This window comes from Patagioenas fasciata, chromosome 7 (assembly GCF_037038585.1).
Source record: "Patagioenas fasciata isolate bPatFas1 chromosome 7, bPatFas1.hap1, whole genome shotgun sequence".
NCBI lineage: Eukaryota > Metazoa > Chordata > Aves > Columbiformes > Columbidae > Patagioenas > Patagioenas fasciata.
This window is the reverse complement of record NC_092526.1, coordinates 7,707,878-7,731,505: the sequence shown is the minus strand read 5'-3', so window position 1 is coordinate 7,731,505 and position 23,628 is coordinate 7,707,878. Positions and strand designations below refer to the sequence as shown.

At 37.6% G+C, this 23,628-nt stretch overlaps 1 protein-coding gene across 7 annotated transcripts in view; it reads right to left on the bottom strand.

Annotated features, from left to right (window-relative positions):
* TMEM163 (transmembrane protein 163) overlaps positions 1-23,628 on the bottom strand; it is a 91,954-nt gene that overhangs the window by 66,857 nt on the left and 1,469 nt on the right. For 6 of the 7 annotated variants that reach the window (XM_071810781.1, XM_071810782.1, XM_065841426.2 and 3 more), the window contains exon 2: positions 19,414-19,533. The exons of the other annotated variant lie outside the window; for it this stretch is intronic. In XM_071810781.1, the coding sequence (XP_071666882.1) occupies positions 19,414-19,533 (120 nt within the window). The remainder of the gene's footprint in view (positions 1-19,413; positions 19,534-23,628) is intronic. 7 annotated transcript variants of the gene reach the window in all.

Below are 23,628 nucleotides of genomic sequence, written 5' to 3'. Positions count from 1 at the left end.
CAACAACCCACCGTACCCACCAGACCTGACTCTGAATTTGTATTTGTCTTCCTTTAAGAATAAATTGCACCAAGACAGAAAACTGGAATTTGGGCTGTGTCTGTTTCCTCATTCTCTGCAGTGGGGTGAGAAAAGCAGCACCATGCCTCTTGTTTATTCCTCCAGGGGCTGAAACACAGGCAAACACAATTCCTGTCTTTCTTAGAACTGTCAATCTCTCACCCAACAAACAGCATTTAGGGTAACATTCTTTTCCAGAATAAGGTTGTTTCTCCTTTACCAACCTTTCTTTTTCAATTTTCAACCTCAATTACAAAACGATTGCTTTCTCAAGTACTTCTGGAAAATCTAATTTAATTTTTTAAGATGACAAGCTATTGAGTTGCCTGGGACTGAAAACCACTCAAATGCCAACTGCTTTGAAGTCCACTGTTTTCAAGGTTGACCTAACTGCAGCTAAAGGCAATTAATCGTATGAACTACATCAGCAAAACAGACTCATTTCATGAAATATCAGAAATACCACAAAATTACTTGTAGAGGGAGCACAGAAGGGAGGAGGTTGCTTAATATTCCTAATCTGCTACGTAGACCATCTATCCTTCCATTAAAAAAAAAAAATAAAAGCTAAGAAACTTTTCTGATTTGAAAAAGGGAGTGGAAATGCATAAAGAATTCATGTCTCCAGGTCCTGCTGCTTTCACACCATCCCTTAAACCTAAATTCTGCCTTTCAATAACCCAGGCAAGTCAGGGAGAAAGAAAAGAAATTGTCAATTAATTTTGGATTCACAAGCTTGACAGTTGTTCAAAGCAGCTACCCCTGCTATTTTTACTCATCTCAAAATTCAACATACGCTACGTGCAGCGTTATGAATCACTAGGTTATTTTCTAAACCAGCTCAGCTTTAATCATCATTCCACAAAACAGAAAAGTAACACGACGTTCTAGATCCTTCACCAATATCTGTGGAAGTGGGCACGGCACTAAAGGCAGACACTGTACATGGGTTTTTCAGTGTGATTCAGGATCATAGCCTACGTGAAATAAAATAGCAGAGTACAGTACCCCTTGCCAATAAGAGAGTGAATGAAAAACTGAGAGAATTAATAACTGTCAGTGATCAAACATTGTTGTCTCTCCACGTATCAAGCAGACAAAAGTTTGTCTCTGTATGGAGCAAGGAGAAAAATCAGGCCTGCCGCACTTCTGTACTGCTGTTGGCCACTGAAAACAGCATCCAGCAGTATTTTTAAGCTTAGATTTTCAAACAGTCCATGTAAATGGATCTGGGCAGCATAAATAATATATCAAATATACTCCTAAATAGTGTAAATAAAACTGTGTACTAGTAAATGCTACAACTAAAGCACGTGTAATTGGCCTAGAAAGCAGAGCGCACCAGTTTACAACTTAGAACTGAAACATGATGCTCCTTTCTACACATAAGTCAGTCTTACAGTGTACAAAAAATAAAAAGGGCCTGCTTTTACTATTCTCTGTGTAAATTAAATTAAAAGTGAATAGCTACATTTTCAACAGGGGCTACTGCTCCTTCTCTGGTTCTCAGTGATTATAAGCCTTTCAAAATGGACCTGAAATTCCACTTAAAAATCCCAGCTCCTGAAATCAAAGAGTGTTTTTCTCATAATTTGCTCATCAGTTGCCACTGCCTCAAAGGCAGCATTCCACTCTGTGTCATTAGCACTTCCATAAAAAATAATATAAATTCAATGCTTAGACATTCTGTAAAATCACAGCCTACTATAAACCACAGGAATTCACTCAAATTTCTGAGTCTGAATTTGTTTTTTCAGTTTTTTTTTTTTAAATCCTTGCTTCCAAACACTATAACACAACACAGTTCTGGAACAATCCTTTGCTCAAACCTTTTGTCCTTCCAGAGAGCAAAGAGCAAAAAAAATAGCACTTTTTTCAAGGAGCCATTAGATTTCTCCTAAAATAAGAATGGGAACAGATGAAGCAAGAGAGACATAAAGCACTGTTAAATATAATTGTGGGACATGAAGGGTTAGGTTTTGTTCTTCAGCTTTGAGTTGAACACCACCACTGAATCTGAAGAAAACAAGATTAACGATCTATTCATGAACAGAAAATCGTGTTCAAGTTACAGATTTCATCATAACAACCAAAGGCAGAAAGCATTCCAAAAACATTGCAGGCCAAGTGGAATGTTTTTAATGGGGGAAAACAAATACTCCTTGCAATTCTTAATACTGTTGGCAAGTGACATTCTGGACCTATTGCAGAAAAAGGAAAAACCCTATAAAAGCTTCACTGGGGCCAGGGTTCTCATCCCTGCCTTACATGCTACAGTGTTAGACTTGCAGGTGACATGAAGTTTTGATCCCATCCCACCCAACCTCAGTAGGAGGACTGAAGATGATCTAAAAAGACAGTATTAGAATTCTGGTGTGTGTTTGTTTGTTGTTTTTTTAAATAGATGAAGCCAAGTGGAGGAAATTCAACAAAACCATACGCAACTACATTAAAAGCTCCTTCAAGATTCTGGGTACCTTCTCCTGTATTTCTACAATTTCTGTAACTATCTTAGCAGTGTCATTTTTACCCTAAACTGTCGGAATTCTGGAAGATATTCTACACTATACCAACACGTGGAAAAACATATTATTTCATGAGAATCTCAAAGCCTAAAACCATGTTCTTACTAAGGCTTATGAATACGATGTGAATAATCCAAATCAAAACAAAAGGAACAATTACATCAGTCATTTAAAGTCCTAATTTCTGTTTAATTTCTGATTCTTCATTTTAAATTAGAATGACCCAAACTGAGTGCAGCCCTCAAAACCCAAGTGCAATGTGGTGACAGGAAAATTCTATCAGTATCAGAACTAGAAAGTGAATTCAGATTTTCTAGAGCCTATTTTTTGACTGAGCTAAAACAATTTACCTACATTTTAAAAAATCTGGATTTTATGAGGTAGTAAATGAAGCACGGGTAGTAAATGAATACACTCTATCCTGTTAACTCCATTGTAGGGACAGAATCTAGAGGCATAGGGACAGAGGAGACATTCGAGGACCGTTTGCTGATAAATTTTTAAAACACAGCAGCAAGATTCACAGAGCTTGATTGCTTCAGTGAAAATCCCACCTCTAAAGCGTGAACAAGAGTTCACTGCAAGTATCTGCATAATGGAAATGTCTTTCTTTGAAGTAGACTGATTCTTAGGGTCATTAGTCCGCTGTTTCCAAACAGCCACAGTGCGTAGGGCATAGTGCTCGGTTTACCCTCCATGCTTATTTATTTTATTTTGTGGCACCTATGGAACACTGAATTGGAAAGCATAGCCTCACTATCTCTTTTATATAGTTTTATTCTTTGTGTTTTGTGCACTTTTTTGCAAAGTCAAGTCTTCACAGCTATTGATCTCACCCTATGTCATAGGATTTCTTTTGATTGCAGTGAAGATAATGAAATACCAAGTATCTCCAAAACAGAACTTCCTTAGCAACATCTTCTGCTGGCCCAGGATGTTGACTTTCCGTATCTTATTTTTTTCAGTATCATAGCACATGAATGTAAAAATTGATTCTGATCAAAGTTACGCAAGTGAAATCAAGGCAGATACATTACTGTGAGTAGAAGAGCTACACATGATCATTAATGGGATCATTTCCCTGCATCTTACCTAACCTGCTAGTGAAATAATTATATAAACATACAGAAAGTTAGAATGTAGAAAACAGATTGTAAATGTTTAGGTCTAATAGGTGTTCTTGCACCATACAGTAACTAATACTTTTTGCAGTTCCAGCTCACTACAAATGTGAAGCCCAGGCCACCAGGAAAGGCAAAGTACATCATCTGTATTCATTCCTAATTCAAGCCCAGAGATGGACACATTCAAGCTGAAGACCAAATCTGCTGCTTTTTGCAATAAAACTGCTGTGTAGCTGCAAAACTGCCTGTAAAGCACACGTAGCACTACCACGTCTTAAACTACAGTTAACTGTGAAATGTATCACTTGGATTATAGTTAAATAGATTCATTACAACCAAAGGTCAGGTCCTCATGTGTCTTCTGCTTTTGATGAATAACCTATTTATACTTGCATGAGAATTTCTGAAAAAAAAAATAAAAGCTGAACAGCTGAACACAGCAAGCATTAGCAAAAGCCATTCTTTACCTTCAAAAGTGCCTTTTCTCCAAAGATTTCTGAGTGTTTCAAAACTGACAGTCTGGGACACTGTCCTTCTGAATTAAATCAGTTTTGTATCATTATCTGCCATAAACAACCTTGCTCACTGTGCCAATCAGCAAGGGAATTGTCTGTAGTGCAGAAGAATACAAGCCAGGTTTTATAACTCTTGTCCCATAGCTGCCCCAAGTCTCTTGAGAGTTTACTTCATCTGAAACTGAGAATGCATTTTTAGAAAGAGCGCATCCACGCAACGTAGCTCCTTATTTCACAGCACTTAGCAAGACACCACATAGTTTGTACTCTGGCTTCAAATCACAGTATCTGCATTGCTCATGTTCATACATTCACATTAGATTCCAAACCAATGTATTATTTCTGCAGCTTCTTTGCAATTCAATTGTGCAATTTGTTTTCCCATGTGCCCTCTACTACGCAGGACAGGATAACTGATTATCACCTCCCTGTTTATCAAGTGGGGTGCTGCCAAGTTTGATGTGGGTTTTACCCTGGAGGATCCACTGGCGAGTCAGTTTCCACCTGTATTTAGTATTGACATCACCAGATTCCATCCCTGCTTCCCAACTGGAAGCATGTCTGCTTGCTTCAACTATGTGAAAGTCATGGAAATCCTCAGGCCAAACTACATTTTTAAGACTGTCATTAAAAGAAAGGCTGAATGTGCTCACCTCTATACAATATAACAGTAAAGAATACACAAAAGAATACACAATAAATCAAAAAGCTCCCATCTTTAAAAGCACTCAGGTCACCTGCCTGTATGATAATTAGACAAGCCTCTGGCTTTTCCTCATTCCAGGAACACCCAGCATTGCCAGCATACAGGAGAACGGTGAGGACACTGGGATTGAAAGCAGCCCTGCAAACAAAGTCTGTTTCAAAGACTTGACAACCACAAGACAAGACATCAAAACCTTCTCAGGACTAACCAATAGATCCAGCAGATTCAGTGTTAGCACATAATCTTCCATCCCTAAGAACTTCTCTGTGTGTCTTGCCCAATTCCTATCCATACCCTCAAATGCTGACTATGCCATATGAGGCTGCAACAGCTGCAAAGATTAGGCAATACAACAATTCTTCTGTAGCTCTTCCTCAAATCATCTACGTGAAGTTTCTCCCCATGCCATGCATTGAAATAACAAGTATAACAGGCTCAAAAAAGAATGCATCATCACAGAATCACGTACCTTATGTACTCAATAAGTGATGAGTATTTGATCACAGAAAATTGATTCCATCAGTGATAAGCACAGTCTGTCTTAATTTTTAAACAGACAACACAATATTTCTGGTGCTTTTTTTGTTTTGTTTTATATCACTATCATATTTAGCAAATGTTTTTTTCCTGTATTACAGAAGCTGTGTATTATTTTGGCTTGCTTTTTGTAAGAGCCAAATTTAACAAGGTTTTTTTCTGCTCAGCAGAAAACTGCATTGCAGCAGGAAGTCTATGCAGAAACTGCATATAGTACACAGCAAGAGCAACAAATCACCAACCCCACTAAACTGCAGTGTGCCTAACAGTCACTGCAAAACAGCATTTACTTCACAGCGAACTCTAAGAATACCAGCAGGAGATATAAAGTTAAACTACATATGCAGAAAGTTTATTATGGTTGTAAATCGACACGGCAAGACTGTCTTCCCCATTCCAAAATAGGTGAATACAAACTTTCAGCTACCTAAGAAATCCATCGGGGACATCATTCTGGTTGTCAGAATTAACGTTCATTTTGGTAGACTTGCTTAGCATTCATAAATGGATCCTTGCTTAATTTTTCAGGATTAGAGACACATCCTCCAACACCATAGCAATCTTCAGGGACATACATGCTGCAGCTACTCTGACCCATTAGACTCCCGTATCATTTCCCTGTGTCATGTCCTGAAAAATATTCACAGCTCAGTTACAAATTATCAGCAGATTCTTACAGAGTGGTAAATGCAGTAACCAACTTGTTTATATATTCTATGAAAGACGTAACATACCTAGTTTTAGAAGGTCACACCTGAGCCAGCCAAACCCTAAATGCCTGTTCAATTCCCAGGAAGGGGGGGGAAGAAGAAGAAGAAGAAGAAAAGAAAAAGCATTTGGTAACCTCATGACCTCATGGAATCCAATTGCACTTTTGATGCACCTTTCAAACCTTATTTGAACTGTGCAGTGCTGAGCTTTATTACAAAAAAATTTCAAAACCTCTGGCTCAGTTTTCCAAAAAAAAAAAAAAAAAAGTTAAAAGTACGTGCAACAAACTTAGCACAGCCCTGCAAAAAATAACATCAGACTTGTGCTGACATGAAAAGTTACACTGAACATTGGGTCAAATATACAGCTACAGAAAACAGGTTATTTCTTGAAAGTCAAGGCCTCAATAATGTGTTCCTGACAACTGTTAATGGTTAAAACCATCTTACTTGCTACTCAAATACACCTTAATTTTTTTTAAACTGTCATCCTCCATAAGGATCTCTTCCTTGATCTCAAAAACTTCATGCACTTAGGATTCAAGGAAGGTTATTTCCTAGTATTCTCCCATCTTCTGTTTCTCAATGGTATTAGTTTAACACTAGTTTTAAGTTGTGAAAAGTTATTTCCAACATCATCTGACCAATGAAAATGGTTCCTCAAAGAAACAGAAGAAACACAAGTTTCCCAGCACTGAAAAACAAATGTTCATAGCATTTACCTTCCTCTTCCATCTATGAAAGGGAGGAGGAAAAAAGAAACCACCACACCAGGAAAAGGTCGAAGGCCCCAAGTACTTCACTTCACGAGATGCACAATGCAAAGCTCTTCCACCAACAGCCACCACCATACGCAACTGCACAATCCTGTCTTCTTACTTTCAGTAATCTAGCACAGCCTTTACTCTGTTCCAGGTCAGCAGCAAGCAGGCTAACTGCGTCACCAAAATACAAACAAGAATAACACCACCACATTCTTCAAAACCCAGCCACCCAAAACATATCGCTCAACTGCAAAGTTACCACTGCCCCGGCAACAAGAAGTCAAATACATCTAAACACGTTCAAATCACAAGGATTACAGCACTAAAAATTCTTATTTATGAAAGAGCCTCCACAACACAAATCACAGCAAACCATGGAAATTATCCCACAAATCAGCAGGTCTAGAACTGATTTGCAGCCTGCAATACCTGCCTAGAACTGCACACACAAAATTCAGAGCATGTTGTGACTGTGGAAGACTTAGGATACACATAAACGTGTCAACTACTACACAGCAAAACACTCCAGTTTTTTGGCAGAAAATTCAGTTACTTTTTCATGTATCAAAAAACTGATGTGTACAGATGGAGAAGAAGCTTACAGCAGTAAAATAATTTTCCCAAGGCTACACATAGGATTAGAACAGTCCCTGGAGCAAATTCTTGGCTGGGTCTCTGTGAACCCAGCAGCATCTGAGTTAGCATTAATACACTTTTTTTTCTCAGCACTTAAAAACACTTGTGAAAGTTTAAACAGGCTGCCTTCAGCAAATATTATCTCACAAAAATGAAGCACAAAACAAGAGTTAGTATCAAAAAAACCCACAAATAAACAGCAACAAAAAAAACAAAACCCACACACCACAAGAAAATGCTAAAAGGAAATATGCCTGAAAACACCTCATCTAGTATAAGTCCATCCTATCATTTGCCACGTGCTTATCTGTTTCAAATTGAAATAAATACATGGAAGTCAACAAATCTACATACTCCCACTAAAGATCTGTCCCTATAAACTACTTTACGTGTATGTAGGATATTTCAAGCCTAAAGATTCCATAAGCCATTAAACATTACTTGCCATTATCCCTTAAATCTAAGTCTTGTTTTCATCCACCAGATGCTTCTCAGCAGGGAAATGTACACACAATAACCCAATGAGTACCTCTTAGTGGGAGAGTAACAGGAAATCTCCCTTCAAGTTGGGTTTGCTCGAGGGTTCACCAGGACTCAAAATAACAAAATTTATCATTTTGCTGCCCACATCTCAACATCACATTTTTTTCTTGTTTTTCAGCATGCACAAGCAGTAACTACGGGTTTCCCACAATCAGAAGTCATATAGTAAAAGACACATAACTATGAATTTTACCTCCTTAACTAACAATCTCTACAAATTAATTTGCTGACCTATTTTTTCATGACTAGAGAGAACTCTTAAAGAAGCTCTCCTTTTCTTGTCACAGCTAATTACACACAGAAAAATCAAGTCATGCTCAATAAAAAGCAGACATGGTTTACTATCAGTTTCTCATGTGCCACAAAGATGAGCAAATGAATTGGCTCTTTTGGGTACCATTAGTTCCACATAGTCAGACATTATAGTCCCATATATGTTAGCTGCAGCAGCATGTCAGAGAATAGTGATGTCTACCAAGCCAGGAGGTAGCGAATAATTCTGCAGGCACACATATAGCCCTCATTCAGCCTCTTACAAAAAAAAACAAGCTGAGACAGATGCCTTTTACCTGCCCTTCTGTATCCTCAGCAGCATGCACTTACATACACATCGATCAACATAAAACACTGCTGGTACAGGCTGTCTTATTTTTTCTTACTCGTAACTCCTTAGCCATGTAGTTAGGGAGTGATTTGCCACCGCTGCAATTACAATCAGTTTTGTCACTAGCTTCCTCGGTGCTAGCCAGGTCTGATGCTGGTTACTTGGCTCTGCCCTATGTTTTCCATGGAACTGTTACAAATGGAATCAAACTGTTCCAAACATCACAAATCTGTTAATAAATATCTGAACTCATTTGTTGCTTTGAAAGAGTGTTCTTATCATCAAGGATCACAAATCATTATTTTGATTCAGGTAAAGTAAGTTATGTCATTCCAACAAAATACTATTTCTAAGGACATTTCTAATTTGGACTTCAGCATTTCAAGAATACCTTCACCTGCATATCAGTTGTCTATCAGGCCCACCAGAATGGGAATGTATGGATCTACTTTTCCGTAGTTACACATCCTAGCTGACACTGCAGGCTGCATTTCCATTCTATTAAATCTCCCACTGAACAATAATAAATCTTTCCTCTAAAAATTGGGATTTTTCTTTTCGGAGCCTGGGGAAATACTGTCATTACTTGGCCATTGAAATGTTTCTTTAAAAAATATGATCTGAGGACCATGCACTTGGAGGTATATTTTCTCCACCTTGATATATTGAAAAGATACATTATACTTAATGGTTCTTTGATGCGTAATCTCTAATAGCAGAAGATAAACAGCCTTCATATCTAATGAGAAATCTTCATTTAGAATTCAGCTGAGGATCCTGTTCTGCAGTAGGTCTTACTCATGTTCTCAGAATTGCACCTAGCATGAAAATGGCCCAGAGATCTCTCCAGAAAGAAGAGAGTTTGTGGTGCAAGTACCAAAAGCCACTTATTCTGCAGCAGTTCCTGGAAGGCAGATGCCTCCTGTCTAACTATTTTTATGCTGTTTGTCAGACTATCCCCCTTCCTCTGCAGTTTTTCTGTCTAGCAGAAATACCAGCTGGCTATTTCTGGTCACTCTTCTTTGACTAAACACTGACTAATCTGCTTCTTCTAACTCTGAAGCTGAGCTTATCTGTCCCTTTTTCTGCACATCCAGAGAAAAATGCATGGTAACGGGTCATACACGAAAGTCAGAAGAGATACTAGGAAGCTCTTTATGGATTTTCTGGAGAAGGCTGGTTTGCAAATGAAAGTTAGTGTCTTTAAAAGTTATCTTGCATTCCCCAGTCTCCAGACTTTTGTTTTCAGTCTTTACCAAGGATATCCTACAACCCTTATTTGAACAAAACTGATTTGACTGAGTTGTACTACCCTTTCAATACCATGTATCAAAGTTTTCTCATCTTTCAATCTGAAAGACTTGACCAGCTGATACTACAGTTGCTTGACAGGATATTGAAATCTATGAACACAAACCAGATATCAGAACAACTGTAGACCCTTATTATCCAAGTACCATCCTCTCCATGAAAAAAGACATCAAACAACCAAACCACCTCACAGTATTTTTACCTATGTTTATTTTAGACCAATATTTGTGTAATATTTTCAGTAAGATACAACAACAGATTGATCAAACCACATATATACACTTTGCAATGTGCCGGAAATACACACCACTACAGTGGACAAGCACAGCTGTTTAAAAGAGTAAAATAGGGTTGGTGTACAGTTTATCACCTACAGTGATAAATTAGGTTTTTTTTCAAATGAAATAGTAGGTTAATTTAACAAACCGGATTTTTCACAAGATCAGTATTAACTCTCCTTTTTGAGATAAGGTTCATAGCACGTAACAAACAGGAGTATCTAGGACATAAGTTTTGCGCTTTTGCTGGGGATATTTTCAGAAACACAAGTGTCCTTCATTAATATTGGGTTTTTAACCCCAGAAGGGACAGCACCACCTATTTAAACATCACCTTCTGTTATAACATTTTCTCCACCACCAGCCTATACAAAACCACAGCCCCTCAGACGCTCCCATTTCTCACCCAGCACTTCCATTGCTTCACCAGAGCTGACACAGGGCAGCACGACCCACAGGACATTCTGCTGCAACATGGTATGGGGCTGCTAGGAGCTATATTGCATCGTAAAGAAGCAGGTATTATTTACATGATTATTTTACTGTTATTAAGTCCTCCTACAGTGCAGGCATACCAAAACACGATGAGTCATCTGCAAATAAAATTCTCTACTGAAGGAGGATTAAAATCTAATAAGCTTCGACTTTCAGCGAGAGGAACTCAAACACTGCTACTGAAAAATCACAGAGAATAAGTGCCAAGAAGTAAACACCAAGAGCTATCAGCTTCCCCAGTAAAGCAAAAACTATAAACGTTATTAAAAAAATTAAGTCAGGTCCAAGTTTACATTGTGGTGTTTACATTTTGTTACCTACTAAGTTAAAAATTACATTAATATTTAAAAATTTCTGGCAGAAGTGAAGAACACATAAGGAAAAGAAAGCTCTGTTCTGATTTTCATCACTTTCATTGCTGCCTGAGAAGTGTGTTTTAACTTAGTAGTGCTTTACAACCTCACAAATTTCAAACAATAAAGTGATACTGTACAATGAATATTAAACATTTTCTTCCATTAATCTTGATTTTCAGCTCCAGATACAAAGAATTACAAGTTCATCTTTGCCAATAAGCAAAAAAGTGCATTTTTAAAGTTGCAGAGCGTAGGAAATATCTGATAATCTATGAAAATCAAATTCTACTGGTATATCAGGCTTTCATAAAGAAATCTGTTAACATGTTCATGCCTTTGCACAAGAGATAAGCCTGCAACAGCCGAGGTACCTCTCTGTAGAACCGATACTACAGCGATCGATTGGAAATACATTTGACTTTTAAGACTGCAGTGATGTTCCTTCAAAGGGCAGATGTACAACCACTTACCTACGTGATATACCAAATAAAGCAAAAGCAGCAACTGAAACTTGTACTAGAGAATAGTTTTAATTCAATTTTATACAGAAAAATCGAGTAGTTTTTTACAGACAACAGTTAATACCAATCACACACAATAAACATAATATTCCGTCCTTTTCTAACTATTTTTGTCTACTTCTAGCCAAGACACACATTTTTCATCCACTACAGGCTAGGGATGGCTGTTGGGCACATCATTCCCACATCACCCCATTATTGCCAAGCAGCATGCCCAAACCCTGCCCATTTAATGTTCATTTCTTCTATTCCCATTTGCAAAATTCACCTTCTACCCACATCTACCTCTTATGGCACAGTATCATTCTCTCAGGCATACTAGTAGGATCCATGACACCAGCCAAATTACTTAACACTGCCTAGTTATATTCGTATATTGTGCCTTGCTACACACCTGGTTTTTCATAGTTGGAACCTCTGAATCAACGAACACAAAGTTGGCTTTAATGGAATCCCAGCACAGATCTGATGGCAAAACTGAAGGCCAATTTTAAGTGTCTAAAATCTTCTGCTGTAAAATAAATATATATTAGAACATGTATATTTATTTCATATGGTATAAATTATGTAATATGGATGTTAACTCATTTAAAGTATGTTACTGTTCTTACTAGTCTACATAGTGCACAGACTTCTTTCAGATTTTTATACAAAGAACACAACAATCCCAGAAAGAAAAAGAAACAAAAAATGGGAAAGAATTGTGGTTATGATTTTTACACTAAATAGCCTAGACTTAACATACTTCCTCATTCTTTATGAAATGCTGTTATAGCGCTAGTATTCCCTCAATATCAGCATCCTGTTTTAATTTCAGAATTCTTTGGGATGATCTCTCATGAGGAAGGAATTGGTACTTAGCACAAAGAATAATTAAACTGCCATTTTCTAATGCAAAAATACAACAGGCTCATAAGTTTTAAAGGTTAGCATTTAAACATAAACTCCAACACAGCAACAATTTTTTAAATTGTTTACTGTTCAAATACATAGACAGAGATCATTATATAGCCTGTTCCAGATTTCAGACTTCTATCATCATTTTGCCTGCCAACTAAGGAAAAGATTTCATGATGTGTGAAGAATTGCAGATTTTAGACCTATACTTCTGTTCAACAGCTATCAGTCTTGAACTTGACATCCATATGCTATTTTCTCCTCCCAAGAAAGTCACTTAGACTTTTGTATGCCTAAAAAAAACACATGCCCTTACTGGCCTCTCATTTCATTTTCAGTGAATGAAAATTGCATTTTGCTGTTATAAGTACAGACTGACCTATACAAAAGGCTATATTTGCTAGTGCTGCACAGACAATGTATTTTTTTTTGTCCTTTAGATCTTACGTATAACACGTTTAGGACCAAACTGTTTTTGACTGTATTTATGCAGCTATAACGAGGACGATAGGGTTGCACAAGTGTCACCAATATCAGAACACTACCTTGGGAATTTAAGTTCTATATTTCATTAACACTTCTGTGAGACTTCAGCCCTGAAGCATCTGTCTTTTTGTAACTGATGTAATGAAATGCCCTGAGAAACATGCAAAATGTGGGATCTGCATCCTATCACACATCAGTTCTATTCTGTATTTAGCCTTTACTTGGTTTTAAGGGTCTGTATGGTATTGTGAATTGAAATGTAACTCTCTGAAGAAATGTAATGTGCTCCACTGAGGGGAAAAGATAGACAGATAGACAGACAGATAGACAGACAGAATCCCTCAGGTCTTTAGGAGTGAGAAATGCAATTCTGTATAGCTCCTGGAAGAGAAAACAAGACCAAGGCTTTTTATGTGGTCAGTGATCCTGGAGAATTCTGTTTAGCTACCCAGCTGAGACACTATCAAACAGGTCAGAGTTCTGAATGCCCATCATTTGTCTGAAATTCAGTGACCTTTAAAGAATGCTGAATTGGATATCCAAACTAAAGGGCCTCAGAACCATGATCTTTCATTTATGTTCTTTGTTAGTATTATTATTCACAGCTGTGCCCAGGGTATACTAAGCATTGTGCAAACATAAGGGAAAGCTCACATATATTTAATTTTTCAAGCAAGAATAGGAATGGGTCACTGAAAAAATTATATATTCATCAATGAATTAATAGAGTCACTCCCCAACTCAGTTGTCCAAGTAGTATGCCTGAGATAAGGAGTGACAGATTACATCAATACATCCACATCTGAGCATCCAGAGGATAACACTTTAAATTGCTCAATGTTTGTCACATGTAACTCCATTTGCAGTGCACCAGAGTAGCATAATAGGGGAGGAGGATCAGCAGTCATGTCCTACAGCTAATCAAAATGAGATTTCATGGCTCAATTTAGTCATTCCAATGAAGAAAGTGCACCTGGATCCATACTATCTAAGGCTTGTTGGCATTTAACTCTGCCTGTTAGAAAGTCTGAACTGGGATGAAGCTTTTAGCTGAAAGCAAGCTCTACCATGACATTTCTGAGCATATGGACCATACATTTCAAACAAAACTCCAGTAAGCGGAACATCAATTTAATACATTATTTTTCAGTAATTAATTTTGAAACACAAATGATTTTGTATATAAAATGAGAAAATCAGTTTCTTTGTATTTGTTTCTAATATCTTAACCATGGACCAATAGCTAATCCTATAAAATACTCCCACTTACAGAATTGCGTCTACCAAGTTTCCATCTGATATACTTTATAGATTAATAGAATCATGTTGGTTGGAATAGACCTTTAAGACCATCAGGTCCAAGCATTAACCTAACACTGCCAAGATCACCTATAAACCGTATCCCTAAGTGCCAGTCTATGAATCTTTTAAACCCCTCCAGGGATGGTGACTCCACCACTGCCCTGAGCAGGCCGTTCCAATGCCTGACAACCCCTTCTGTGAAGAATTTTCTCCTAATATCCAGTCTGAACCTCCCCTGGTTCAACTTGCAGCCATTTCCTCTCGTCCTACCACTTATTACTTTGGAGAAGAGACCAACCCCCTCCATGCCACCACCTCCTTTCAGGCAGTTGCAGACAGTGATAAGGTCTCTCCTCAGTCTCCTTTTGTCCAGGCTGAACAGCCCCAGTTCGTTCAACTGCTCCTCATCAGACTTGTGCTCCAGGTCCCTCACCAGCTTCATTGTTCTTCTTTGGATGTGTTCCAGCACCTCAATGTCTTTCTTGCAGTGAATAAAATTCACCTTCTCAAAAAGCCAGTGCATATATACTACACCAGACTAAACACCAGGTTAGGACATCAAATCACAGGCCTATTGGTTGCATTCAAGTTTTCAGGTATTTCTATAAAGCTAAACCCATAAATGTGTCTGAGTGATCTCTAAAGCAACCCTGAGGACAGATTTCACAACCTGCCTACTGTTTATCCAGCATTTTGCAAACAGCCCAGCACCGGCTCTTCCCATGCACCATTCACACACGGGGCCTATTCAGGCGCACCCTGACCACACTGGGACATGCTGGCTACAAGTTCCATCTCGACGGCTGCCTCATGAAAGCCCTTTACAAAGCCTACAGTTACAAAGGCATACATTCTAAGTCTTTACTCAACCCCTGACTACAAAGAGAGCTTTTAGTGCAGAATTTGGCCTATACATTGTTTTGATATATTGATATGACTACTTCATTCACTGTGAAGCAATTTTAGCTAATCAAATCAGGAAGATGAAAGAACAAACTACATTCTGTGAATCACAAGCCTATACTGGACAAGAAATACCAGCTAGAACAAGACTTTGTTGTCTGCTTTGACAGTATTATCAAAGATTAGCTGCTTGAGCAGAAATTATAATGACAAAAGCTATATTTGCATGTTTTTCAAAGTTATGTTTTAGCAACATAAATATCACAAAACTAAGAGCAGTGGGTTTCAAAACACTGTAGTTCTATTCCACCATAATAGTCCCTCATCCTCTATTACGATTCTGAAACTAGGATCAGTATGAACCTACAGTACTACAGCTACAGAAAGGAGAAGTTATAGTTGTTATTATGAACTCATTTAGACTGCAGCCTTATACTACATGTATATGATGCAAAAAAAAGACATTCATCTTATGCTATCATTCTTTTCTTACGTTATTGTAAAACCGAAACAAGTAGTTATATTGAAATTCTTATTTCAGTACTTACTTGGGGTGCTGAGGAATAAATTAATGTTCATTTTAGTAATTTTTATCATGCCCAGTCTCAGTTTATGACTACATATTTATAAAAATGGAAATCCACTCCTTATAAGAATTCTACAAGCATACGTATTTGAGGAAGCATCAAAATGAAAAGTGAAATGAACTTATTTCTCAGGCATTGCTCAGCATCCCGCCATAAAAGTATTGCACAAAACCACAAATGTCAGAATATGCATAACCGATTCTAAGTGAGCCTAAATTTCGGTTGTTAAAGACGATACTATAGCGCTCTGCTGACCCTAAGGATCTTACAGATTTAAGTCTATAAAGATTCTACTGAAGCCTTGGGCAAATACATGCTGGAAAGTAACACCTTCAACAGCATCCAAAGCCAATGGGAACACAACCATTGCCGCAGAGCACACGATCTGTATTAAGAGACAGTAGCCAAATCTCTCAAACAGTCTTTTACAAATATTATATTTCTGTGGTAAAATTTGGTCTATTAAATACCTGACAGGAAGAGATCTGTTCTTTCAGCTAAGGAAAACAGCTGAATATACAGTCTGTGTAAGTCCTGCTTCTCAGTATTAGTGAATGAAAGATGATGACTTAATTTTCCCTTTAGCAGCCGTCCAGCTCCAGCCTAGCCTAGCTTAGTTCAGATTTCCAAACCTAGAGACCAAACACATTTTGATGCATACGTCAGCATTTCACCTTCTGTGTTACAATAATTCATGCAACAGAAAAGTCCATCCCAAAGAGAATATCTCCTATACATCTGTTATGAAGCAAATAATGATATGTATATATCATAATTTGATTGTATACACTTCCATAATACACTCCACACAGTTTCTTTTTAATAGTAAGTCTAACACACAGTTCAGATCAATGGATCTCACAACTGTTGTGAGATCATTACCTAATAAAGAAATCACTTTACATATTCAGGTCAACATGAGATTTATCAATCTCTCTCAATATTATTAAGCAAAACTTCAGCTGGGGCATCAGCATAACCCCACCAAAAGAAAATATCTCATACCAGTCAAGATAAACCACTCCATCTCACGCTAATGCAGGAAAAATATAGGTTTGGAAGCAAATAGACTAGTCTTGAGAGGAAGGACAGTGATCAAGCTGCAACACCCAAGGGAGGGGGCAGACAATAAAAAGATGCTCCTGAATCACTTCCCACTCTTCACACAGACCATGCACACAGTTATCACTTCCCTTAGTATTTTTTCTTACCCTCCATGTCCTCCATTTCTCTAACTACAGTTATAAAGCAATGTCAGTTCCTTGGTCTAATATCCTCACTATATCATACGCTGTTGCAAAAGCAGCACCATAAGATACACTTGCAAGAAAGTATTTTGAAGCATATAAGAGGATAAAACAGAAATTTATAGGAAAATTTATAGGGAATCAGAAAGATTAGTGAGAACACAGTCGGTGTAGCCTGACAGTTAGCATAGCAAGTCCCCGTTTTTTACTGAAATGGAACATCAGGGCTGCATTGCTAACATTTTACCACTACAGACAAGAGGCAAAACAGGAATGGGATGCTTTAAATAGCAGGTGTTTGCAAAGAACTGTGAGTGTCAGACACCCCAAAGTGACAACTAGTCATTTATATCAAGCAGGTAGCAAAGCCTGGTCACCTGGCATGTCTCCCAACTTATGGATTGACTAGAAGAACCCATCAAAAGGACAGCGCAAAGGAAGAGAGAAGCCAATGTGAGACAATAAACTGAGCAGAACTGCTGAAATTGCATGGGGGAGCAAAATTATTCCAGAAAAAAATATTTTCTTCAAAGACTAAAAAGTTTTAATACTAAGCAGATCAAAAGCCCTGGCAATTCTTTTGTGACATCTAAGTTAACTGTCAACTGTCTATTAAGAGTCTGTTTCTACAGATTTAACATGTATCTGTGTGCTGCTTCCTCTTTTATTCTTCATAAATTTAGCCCCTTCAAACCATGAGGAAAGATACATTCCAAAGACATACAACTAGTCAACTAACAGCTGATTTCAGTGGTTCAATGCCTATCCACTCCAGCTGAGCATGCAATCACAGTACAGCCAGGCAGGGACTACCTTCTCTGCTGGGCTTTTTTGTAGAGTTTCTAAGCACTGCCAAGGTGCGACAAGTAGTGAAAATGGAAAATAAAAGCTTTCAGGTAGCCTTACTAATCTTAGAAAAAAAATTTTAAAGACCTTTTTAAAAGAAATGGAATGTTTCAGTTATCCATTTGATACTTACGTCTTGCAAATCTGACAAATGAAAACGTAAAATAAAATGAAGCCATTTCTCATTATTCGCTAAAATTGTATTGTTAATAGGTAATAAAATTGTTCCATAACACAGTACTTACTTTTATGTTGCTTCAGTAGCAAAGACAGACTGTTGCATTTTCATGAAGCAGAACAAAATGGAAAGCCAGATGTCCTGCTTTCTTGTAACATTCAAGTTCTTTACAGTGTTAGATTCTGCTTTTAAGTGTTTCTACTCTTTTCTCTTTTTGAATCAAGTTATTGTACCTGTGTTTCTATATAAATCGCTCCGAGTAATATATGTTGAATTTTCAGAGACCATTTGGTCTGATTCTAATAATCTCTCCTGGGAGCTGACACCAACTTCCAGCAGCAGGTTGTACACTGCAAATTAGAATAATAAAACACATGCTGCTGCAGCTTCAAAAAAAAAAAATGCAAGTCTGTCTTTATTAAGCTGAAGAATGATGTTCTGAGACATCTCAGATGTCTCCTAGACAGAGCTTTCCTTTTATTTATATAAACATGTAAATCCAGTCACTTCTGGTTTTCCTCCTTTTAAACAGAGAATGTGCTATTGCAAAGATTTTGTTCCAGATCCCACATTTCTTTTTGTCCTTACAGTAATGCAGCATTACTTAATTGACCAAGAGAAAAAACTGGTATTTTAAATTTGCATTGAATGACGATATATATTTATTTACACAATGTACTATTTTCTTCTGGTTTAAAATGAAAGAAATATACTTCATTTTCTCCACATAAAAGTGTTTGGTTTCTTTTTTTTAATTATTTGTGTAAAGGTAATCTACACAAATGTCTTGAAATGTAAAGAAAAAATACTAGTTTAAAAAGAAACTTATTTCTCCTCCAGATTAGCGCTGTGTTTCGGTATCTGTCAATGTAATACAGATAAATTATATATTTCTCCCTTACAATTCACTATTCTTCCCACTACAAATCCCAGGTGGATTAAGACTTGTCGTATTTGACCTCTTTGGTTAAAGGCAATCCACTGCATAATGAATTTTACACTCTTCTGTAAAATGAACAGTTCCACATGCATAAATACTAACAGGAATCAACATCTACTGTTTCTTTCTCTGACCTTCAACAACCCTGTCCTCTGCAGAAAAAAACCAACAGTTTTACTAATTTATAAGCACCATGCAGACGCAAGCAGTCTAAACGTCATTAGCAGTTGTGAAGAAAAAACATGAGAAAGCTTCCACAAAGAGAGAAATTCTGAGAGCCCAAAAAAAAAAAAAAAAAAAGAAGGAAAAGGTGTGAAGATTTAAAATATTCCCAATACTCACTGAATGCAGCCACTGCAAGAGCCAGTGTGACAATAATGGAGACCCAGGAAACCCACAATGCCTTCTTTCTGTAGCTTTGAGCTTCATGAGGTTTTAGCCTTGTACTGCTTTCTAGTAAACCTGATAAGCAATAAGCAAAGAGGGTATGAACAATACAGTGCTCCTTTTAAAAACACAGCTGTGTTACTTCAGACCTAGATCACATATTTACATTCTATATTACATACAGAATCAAATCCTGCTCACATTATAAAGGTTAAGTGCATAAACCCACCTGAAACATATGAGTACACAAGGAGAGCACACATAAGTTGTTTTGATTTCACACACATCAGTCACTTAAAAAGAGCACTGCAATTGTAGGGCAGTTATGGAAATTAACATCACTTACATTTTGCACCTGTATATCTAAACAAGAAAGGGCTCAGTCCTATACTCAGATCGAAACTTGTTTCAGAACTTCAAGATCCTGGACATAATTAACATAGGAGAAAAAGCATGTGCTACAAAATAACCTACCAATGCACAGGAACATACTGCACATATTGAGCATCAAAGCAGAAGCAGGCATGCTTTAGAATCAAAGCTATCACTGTTGAAAAAAACTCTTCAAGCATAATGTTCTTCATGTGAGGTAAGAGCACATCCCCATCTAGAACTCACTGAAGAACCAATTCTGTCCCCACTGCAACCAGCACAGAAGTCTGTTGAACACAAGGGAATGGGATTGCTTTATTTTTTGATGCTTTCAATTTGTGGAAGTCTTTTGTCCACTCAAATCACAGAGAATTCAGGTTAAAAATAAAGAAAATAACATTCCTCAGTTTTCATTCTCTCGATCTTAAGACACTTTTGAAATGCATTCAGGATTTAACGTATTTGCCTTTTGTATATCCCATTCAGATTATTTTGTGTTTAATATATTAATCTAACTGAAACCTACATTCTTTTTCACCAGCAAGTTCCAGCTCAAATGTACTTAACTGGAGAGAACTCCTGATGGCTTTTATATTTCTTAACAAATTACTCCAGAAAACGTGGGTGGCCCCTCTCCGGTGATGATCACTTTTCAGAGGGATTTGCCTGCACTGAATGCACTGAACTGGGGCACTGGTTTAATAGCACAACCTCTCAGTAGCTCATCTAATGTCTTAGACAAAGGGTTGAGAACAGGGACTCCAGTAGACTGAGCAGCAGATTAAAACATAACAGCCCAAGCTATTGCTATCCTCACCTTCCCTGGTTTTCCCTCTCATGACTCTTGCCACTTTCAAGGCAGGGACACCTGATTTGGTTATCAGTGTACTCCCAAATCCACGCCATATTCAACCAAGTTTATTAACATTAACAGATATTAATGTTCATCTGACTCTAATATACTGGCTGAAAACTGCAGTGGTTTGGGAATCAATTCTGCAGTGAATCAGCCATCTCTGCCCCAGGGGCAGCCACATGTCAGCAGAGGGGCAGGTATCCAGGGCTGCTCACAATTCGAGCCACCAGACCTTTTTCTGCCACTTGATGTCTGTCAAAATTACTGGTTCTAATCCTAGCATAATTGGTGGGATTCACGCTGTCTTGGAAAAATACTCCATGCTTTTTTCACCTCAATTAAAATTAAAAAAAAGAGAGTTTCCTTATGGTAGTTCAGAAAGCCACTGTGGGAATATCATGCTTGTACTGTCTTTTTAGAAGATTGAAAATATTACCTCACTTTTGTGTTACACACTCCCCTCTTTCTGAATGGAAAAGAATTTGCAAACTTGAAAGCTATAAAACTACTAGTCCCTTTATAGAAACTATGTGTTTCTTATTATGTGTGTTCTTTGTCTGTTTAATACCTGAAAACTACTAGATGAAAGGTTTGAGTCTTTTACTGATAATACTGCACAGGTATTTCTCACATAGCCCACTTTCATTTGTGCGAAGAAATACTTATTTTTTTTTCCCAACGTTTGGCCTATCTTCTGCCACTACATATAATGGATCAGCAGTTTAATTGCTGTCTAATATGAGGTAACTTAATAACACATCTTGAAATATAGGAGATATTTCTACTAATATAACCTTAGAGAAAACACATCATATCAGGTTTGATGTGTTCACCCCTTATTGCCCCTTCCCCAAACCAACGATTTTAAATTACAGCCCAAATCATGTTGGAATGTAACACAAAGTACATTTTCTTAGCCAATTTTGATTCTATGTATTCCAAACCTGAAATAGATACTGATCAGAATGACAGACATCTTCACCTGTTTCTTTCTTTAAAGACATGCTATGATTCATCACTACAGCTCACTGTTACCTGGGAAGTCCAACATACACAGTTGATACTTACAAATCAAATAATATCCTAATTAAACTGAGAAATTAATAAGCCCCACTGCTAGTGCAGCACTGCTGATTACTATTCACACATCAAGCACGTGTCCAGTATGACAGAGGCTGCAATCCTTACAAAACTGAACCACTTCTGCCGTGTGTGTGTGTCTTTCTCTCACTCTCTCAAAATGGCTGGCATATTCTAGCTGTCAGAGATGTGATCCCTTCCTTCCTAAAATAATTCAAATATATTTTCTGTATTTACAATTTTTATCCCTGGGAAAGATCATATTATTCTTACGAGTGTCCTAGGGGAAGGCACACAAACATACAAACTCATTCACATGATCACCAAGCCCATAGGATGAAAATTATTTAGAAGCAACAACAGTTCATTAATTTACACGCAACAACACAATTCACAAGGTAAGCCTCCATATTTTTTCCACTGACCATAAGAAAACAAGTTCTAAGCATCCACAGCAGGCTGAAAGATAATCTTCCAGTATGACCTGCAATGCTACAAAAAAAGGTAGTATCTACTGATAAAATTCCTCACTCTGAAATTAACATAGTGAGTAGTATTTTTGCCATTAATTTATTTAACACATCGATATCCTTAAGGTAAAGAAAAGATTATGAGCTGGTTAAACCCACTGGATTTTTACTTTATTTTTCAGTACCTTCATATATTAACAGATTTTCTTCCCATAAAAAAATCAGGAGAAAAAACCTGCCTAACAGTTGCAGAACACAAGCTTGGCATATTTGCAAAGTGATTCTAGGATATTCTTTACCATATGCTGACTTACCAGAAGTACTTTTCTATTTGGCTAACAGATCATTTTAAAATGTCAAGTTAGAATTTGTGGAAGAGATAAGGCTAATAGAAAAATTGTTCCCCTAAGATGTTAATTTGAGGACCCCATCCACAAAATTATGACTGATTTTGGATCTAACTCTTAAAGAGCAAATATCTTGTTCCAAAATTTAGGTTTAGTTTTTATTTTTAGCAAACATGGAAGTATCATCTCTATAACTGGACCAGCTATGATTCATTGGAAAGGATCATAAGAAAAAGTACAATCTAGGAGGACAGACTCTAACAATTTCAACAGGGACAATCTGCAAAAAGCATACCAGATTTTCCTCTACAATGACTGGGAATTATCCTGGTAGATAGAATTAGTCACTATAGGAAATGCTAAGAGAAAGATACTGCAAGGGCCACAGAAAGAATGTGAAGGCAGAGAAGGCAATAAAATTAGCAGCTTTACTCTCGTCTCCCTCCTAGAGATAGGGTTAGGTACATCAGACACACTCTCTTTTTGGAATTACCCTTAATACCAAAATTGCCAGCTTTCACCTTTGGCTCTGTCATACTGGGCACAAATTAAAAATTCCTGCAAACTTCCACATTTGAACCATAATCAAAATTCCTGATACCCATTATTTAAAATAGAACCAAAGCCTCAAATTGCCCTCAGTCACCATGTCTGTCCCCTGCTGTTGCCGGTGACAGTGAGGGAACCCCTGGAAAAAGGGCTGTCCCCAGCGCCGACATGACTGAAACCCATCAGGGAAGATGGTGACTGCTCTTCTCCCTTACTTCTCCACTTTGTGTCTAGGGTTTGTGAGCAAGCACAGACATTCGTGAAGCTGACGAAAGAACGGGGGATACAGGAGTTGTGTGTAGAATGGGATGAAGACTGAGAATACAAAAGGGACTCTGGGATGCTGAAAGCAAAAACAGAAAGGAAGAAAATTCAACAGGGAGGTTAAAGAAAGCCTGTACATGTAATAAAAAATGGAGACAAACTGTGTGGAAGAGGCGTTGAGGAGGACAGGGCAATGGGCAGGGTTAAAATGGCAGCTGCCTCTGTGGGCAGC